General features: G+C 56.3%; 1 protein-coding gene across 1 annotated transcript; it reads right to left on the bottom strand.

Moving 5' to 3' along the window:
• Positions 1 to 1,222: 1,222 nt before the first annotated feature.
• On the bottom strand, positions 1,223 to 5,249 carry LOC119342388 (probable serine/threonine-protein kinase PBL7). The gene is made up of 6 exons (XM_037614094.1): positions 4,827 to 5,249; positions 4,452 to 4,699; positions 2,528 to 2,928; positions 2,314 to 2,446; positions 1,655 to 1,744; positions 1,223 to 1,553 (listed from the first exon to the last, which is right to left on the bottom strand). Exons 1-6 carry the CDS (start codon positions 5,185 to 5,187, stop codon positions 1,368 to 1,370), a joined length of 1,419 nt encoding a protein of 472 aa, XP_037469991.1. The 5' UTR covers positions 5,188 to 5,249; the 3' UTR covers positions 1,223 to 1,367.
• Positions 5,250 to 6,092: the final 843 nt, after the last annotated feature.

The raw sequence follows: 6,092 nt of genomic DNA, 5'->3' as shown, positions 1-6,092 counted from the left end.
TCTTTAACCAGAATTTTTTTATCAACTTTCTGCAGGTTATTTACAGAGACACAGCTTGGATCCGTACCTGGTTGATACTCATCATGCTGACTTCAGAGGACTTTTGGTTACTGGGTGCAACCGGTCGAAGATGGTAGCACGGGCTATCTTCAACCGGTTTCAATGACGATCTACTAATAAGCTAGGTGTTTAAACATCGTGGCCTGCTCTATTTTTCTGCCGGTTGTGGTATCTTTTATTTATTTTGTTGGACTCCTTTTGTGAGTGGATTTTAGACCTGGTACTTTGTTGAACATCTTTACGCTTAATAAAATTGATGCATTCATAGGTCAGGGGTTATTATTATTTTTAAAGAGTGAGGACTATGGCTCGGGCAAACCCATAGAAAGAATCTTGATATATTCAGTTCAGACGCGGCAGCCCTAGTGCCGTGCAGGTGCAGTGCAGCGCAGCCAGCTTAAAAATCCTGCCCGTCCTCGTACGTACGTGTCGTGATCTTCAACGTGTTGCTAGCTGCCAGCAGCTGGTCTGTGTTGCTGCTACTGCTGCTAGCGATCTAAATGTTTTTATATTTCTTTACTGATGGAGTACTATTTATGCACTCAAGACACAAAAGAAAACCGCTTACTTCAACCATAGCCGGAAACAATCATGCATTTGTGGTGCATACCGGTTGTCTTGTCCATCAATTCACCCTCGCTGAATTTTGTATTCAATAATACTCTCACCGATTAGTAAACATTCTTGCTAAGTTTCAGTCCACTGAGAAAATCTTAGTCGATGCTATAACCGTGAGATCTTACATTGAGATTCATGTAATCTTTTTCAGTTTTCCTTTTCTCTCTAGCATGTTATATCACTTAACTAAGATTTGGTTAAATTTCAGTCGACTGAGAGCTAGCCACACCCAAAGAGAGAAGGTCTAGAAGACATAAGAACCGTGCAATGTGGTACTACAGTACTAAAAAAAAACTTAATGTGGTGCATGAATTTTATACTCCATCAAACAACACTCAGCTGAGAGCTCCCAAAAAGGAAACTAATAATTAGTTACCATTTTTTATTTAATGTGGTACTCCTGCATTTTATACAAAGAACAACGATGTATTGTGGACCAAACACATATAATCACTACGCATGTAGCGCACCTGCAACGATAGCTTGCAGTGCATTGCAGCATGTCTTGAAGAAGTGAAGGACTTGTGGTGCTCTATACAGCATGAGGACTAGCTCGGGCAAACCCATGTAAAAAAAATCTGATATCTTCAGTTGAGACGCGTCAGCCTTACTGACATGCAGCGCAGCGCAGTGCACGGTAAGCGCAGCTCTGAGAAATCCAGCCCGTCGTCGGACGATCGTGTGGTGGCCTAGGACGTGTTGCTGGCAGCGGCTGGGCTCATGTAGACGACGTGCTGCAGGGGCCTCGCCGGCGTGGAGGAGCAGGACATGGAGGGGCTCTTCTTCACGATGGGGATGAGCGACTGCACCACGTCCGTCATCAGCGGCCGGTACTCCGCCTTGGTCTGTATGCACATCGCCGCGATCGCCGCCACCTGCATGCACGCGTCCACGATAAAGAAAAAGAAGCTCAGAGCTGCACATCCATGGCGGAAACCGATCGATCATGCACGGAGGGGGGGCGCTGGTCACCCACCTGGATGAGATCCTTGACGGGGAACTGGCCTTTCAGGGCCGGGTCGACCATCTGCACGAGCCTCTCGCGGTTCGTCAGCCGTGGAAGAGCCTGTCATCACAACGCACGTACAGGAGTCATTTACCATTAATTTCCACACGATGAGAACCAGATATAACGAAGTCTCAGTCGACTGAGACTTAGGGCCTGTTTGGCTCTCCGCCGGCTCTGCAGAATTACGGGATCTGCGGAGCACCTACCTTCCAACTCCGTTATTTTAGCCTGTAGCTCCGTCAGCTCCGCGGAGCGAGTCCGGAGCGGGGGGACTCCGAACACCCCCTTAGTAAGACCGACGATATAATGGCATGCAGATTTCGTGATGTTTCAGGGCGCCCCAGCTGCTTACACAAAAGGGGTGTTCTATTATGCTCGTGTCCCCTGCTTCCGTTGAAAGCAAGCGAACAGAGTCCACAGAGCGCCACGTATGTTTGTGTTGTCGTTGGTCCTAATCTCGCTACTGCCACTACTATTATGTAATCCCCCCCTGCATTTATGCTGCGTGTCGAACATCTATCTCGGTGGCCACATGGTTGCCGCCGATGGTACGGATCCTAGGTGGCTAAGACAAACCACATGAGGAACGGTACGCTGCTGAACAGTGTGGTGAGTTGTGCACTGACCCATGAAACCAGGACGTGCTGTCCCGGCGGCCGCTGCGTGTCCACCGGCACCCGGCCCGTCAGCAGCTCCAGGAGCACCACCCCGTAGCTGTACACGTCCGACTTGGTCGTCAGCTTCCCCGTCGACGCGTACCTGCAACGCAAACCAGCAACAGCACCATCAGCCATGGATCTTCATCTTCTTAACCAGAAGCTGGCAAATTCGTTTACATACTCTGGCGCGAGGTAGCCGGTGGTGCCGAGGACGCGCGTGACGACCTGGCCGTTGGCCTTGTTGGAGCCGACCTTGGCGGTGCCGAAGTCGGAGACGCGGGCGCGGTAGTTGTGGTCGAGGAGGACGTTGCTGCAGTTGAAGTCGCGGTGGATGACGGCGGGGGAGGTGTGCTCGTGCAGGAACTCCAGCGCGCGGGCGCAGTCCAGCGCGATGCCCAGCCGCGTCTGCCAGTCCAGCGCCGGCCGCTGCTCCCCGGCGGCGGGGACGACGGCGGGGTGCAGGTGGCCCTTGAGGCTGCCGTTGGGCATGAACTCGAACACCAGCAGCCGGTGGCTCTGGTCGGCGCAGTACCCCAGCAGGCCCACCAGGTGCGGCGAGTGCATCCGGCTCAGCAGGTCCACCTGCAATAAACCGTAACCAAATGATTGATTGCATGGATCGATCAACACCCTGATCATTATTGATGGGGTTACATCAAATCCGGAAAACTAAAGTTAATGCCTTGAACAGGCTTAATTAAGATACCTATTTTGCGGGTATAAACATGGAAAGAGTGCAAAAGAAGCAAGGGCGTCGACCCCTACAGGCTACAGACACACACGTGGATGCCATTCGTCTCCGATTCATGGATGAAATCGGGCAAGCAGAGAAACATTGCGGCACTCAGGTGTGCCAGTCATCACCACTTACAGTATGATTTGCTAACGGCAGGTACGTAGATAGTATCAACAGCTAGGCAGTAGCCACCGTGCGCCCCCGGACTTTGCTGCTGCTCTAGAAGATGGCCCGGCTAGCTAGGCAATTAAACGCATGGACCGAGGCAGAAGGTGTCAGGTTCTTCATCTTGAATGGCGTGGATCCGGGACCTTCAAGTCAACCTGCCGCAGACCAGCACATGCATTGCCCGGGAACGAACTAGACCCACAAGAGCTATCGCGACAACATACCATCCAATTCTACACGTGATGTTAAAATACGGCATAGTCAATTCTACACGGCGCAGTGATCTGCGATAGGAGCGTCCAATCTGCCCACAGGAAACTGAATATGGCAGTCCAGTCCAAAATATGGTTTTGGCCGATGAGACAAGGCTACAAGAGAAGGTCCCAGGCTGAATTTTTCAGAAGTTAACTAACTAACTTGATTAGCCTGTGATGTGAGCCTAGGCTAGGCTCGCGACACTTGTCTGAGATGATTCAGCGAGCCAGGACGATAAGACCGCGGATTGCTAGCAGAGTCACGTACTACAAGGGCACTGACCTCCCCTGCCCGGATGGCAAGGGCGGTAGGGCACGGCGTGACCCTCCAGCTCGATCGGGAAGCCAGGCAAGGGACCCTGCCCTTTTCACCCGTGGCGCGGCAAGTTGCGCATGATCCGCCAAACAAACGTAGGAGGTAGGCACCGGCACTGCTATTCTGCCTCCGTTTCGCCTTGCTGACCCCGCAACACACCCGCTGCTCATTCTGCTGATGCTGCAGGTGGTGATGCGTCTCTCTCACTCCCCTAACTAAAGACAACACCAGCAGTCTGTCACCAACGCCCGCCCGCCCGCCCGCCCGTGGCCACGGAATGACCCAACCAGAATGCGTACTTGGATGCCTGCCTATGCCTTCCCAGGTAACGTACGTGTGCTCTAAAACCTCCCCGGCCCGGAGAGGCCCGTGCATGATCCGTCCCAGTCCCAGGCGCTCCGCAACAACAAACAGCACCAACAACCACGTACCACTCCCTCTCCCTGCTGCCGCTGCTGGCTCAGTTGCGGGTAGAAACTAGACCAAGGTTGGTACGCGAAGCGAAGGCGGCGGGCGTACGCAGCTCGCACATGGACATCGGCGAGACGTGAGCCGATCGATGTGGATATGCATGTGCGGCTTGAACAAATTAATTAATTCTACGTACTAAGGTGCGTTGCTGATTATGTACCTCGACGCGGAACTCGCGCTCGCCCTGGCGCCGGGGGTCGAGCTGCAGGCGCTTGATGGCGGCCGGGGTGCCGTCGCCGAGGCGGCCGCGGAAGACCACGCCGTACGCGCCCCGGCCCAGCACGTTGCCCTCGCCGAACCCGTCCGTGGCGCGCTCCAGCTCCCGGTACGTGAACACCTGCGCGCCCCGGCTCCGCGGCTGCACCACCGCCAGCCCCAGAGGGCCCAGCCGCCCGCCGTATATGCACCCTGTGCCACACCGTCAAAAGTCCCAAGCCAAACCAATCCGTCAGCACCAACGTTCCTCGAGGCCACACCACGGTGGACGGAGTACTGCTGCATTGGTTAAGCGAGCGAGCGCGCGCTTACGGCTTACCTGTGGCGGCGTAGCACCTGCCATTTTGGTAGCCGCGGACGCTGCTGCCGCAGCTGGACGCCGGCGCGCCGGGTTTGTCGCCGTCCACGCTGTCCCCGGCGGCCACCAGCCTGAGCTTCGCCCGGCGGGTCAGCACCAGGATGAGCGCCACGGCCACGAGCAGCACCAGCCCTATCGCCAGCGCCGAAAGCGGCAGTATCGCGAAGAGCGGGTTGGACCCGCCGTCGTCGCCGCCGCGCCGGAGGGGCGCCGGCCACGGGGACAGCGGCCAAGGCGCGAGGAGCGCGTCGGCAGCGACGTCGGCGGCCGCGAGCGGAGACGGTGCCGGCGGCGAGGGACTGAACGCTGCCACGTCTGCCATCCCCGCCCGAGGGTGGCCGGCCGGGCCAGCAGCAGCTCGAGCAAGTGGTGGAGCGGTGTACAGGGAGATAACGGAGTAGCGGGAGCGTAGCGTACTCGCGGAGGGAGATATTATAGGAGGGGAGGAGGGGCGCACGAGAAGGGAATAGAAGTGGGTATTGTTTCTCTGAATCTACCTGAGTGTGGTCTAGCAGTACTTTAACCTACGAAGCAATGTAACTGCACCTGACACAGCCCGGTACCTCGCCGGACACCGCCGATGTGGACGGAGCAGTAGAAGTAGAACATGCTGTCGTACGTTTCCGGTGAATTCACGCGGCGCTGGCGTGTCGCCATGGTCGCATCTTCGGACGTGCTCTGGCCTTGTCGCGCGAGGGACCACGCACGAACGGACGAACGTAAACGGCAGGCGCGGGCACGTACGCCGTGGCTTCCGCCGAACAGGGTAAAAGCCACCCTACGGACGGATCGGGGGGTTGTCTGACGGCGAGTAGATGCGCGCGAGCGTGGCCGCCGGTCCGGGCGGGCAAGGCGCCGAAAAGGAAGAGGACCGGGGTCACCTCACATCACATGCCGCGGGCGGGGATGCGGCCACCGTTAAATTCCCGGCTCGTGACCGTCGTTTGGTTGTGTCTTCTGCTGCGCGCGCGCGCGCGCACGGGAAGCCCTGCGATGCGAGCCAAGGTGGCAAAAGAAGACGCGGGCTGGCTGGTCCCGGGAGGATAAAGGAACGGCGCGCTTAACTCTGCCGTAATACGGACGTCTGACGTCTAGAAGTTCCCTCTTCTGATGGTCAGGAGGTCGTACGTGCCAGCACCACCAGGTTATGTGCATTGCACATGTGAGCTGGTCGCGGTGTCAGAGGTTTATTACACGTCGAATCGAAGTGAATTGGGCTGCGAGTTG

Source organism: Triticum dicoccoides, chromosome 1B, assembly GCF_002162155.2.
Source record: "Triticum dicoccoides isolate Atlit2015 ecotype Zavitan chromosome 1B, WEW_v2.0, whole genome shotgun sequence".
Classification (NCBI taxonomy): Eukaryota; Viridiplantae; Streptophyta; class Magnoliopsida; order Poales; family Poaceae; genus Triticum; species Triticum dicoccoides.
This window is presented reverse-complemented; position numbering and strand designations above follow the sequence as displayed.

Bases quoted from the DNA above. Each gene is read 5' to 3' on its own strand.
- LOC119342388 (XM_037614094.1), bottom strand. From the start codon at position 5,187: ATGGCAGACGTGGCAGCGTTCAGTCCCTCGCCGCCGGCACCGTCTCCG. The intron at 4,700-4,826 runs GTAAGCCGTAAG...GGTGTGGCACAG, and splicing joins CAGGTGCTACGCCGCCACAG to GGTGCATATACGGCGGGCGG. The intron at 2,929-4,451 runs GTACATAATCAG...GGTTTATTGCAG, and splicing joins AGCGCGAGTTCCGCGTCGAG to GTGGACCTGCTGAGCCGGAT.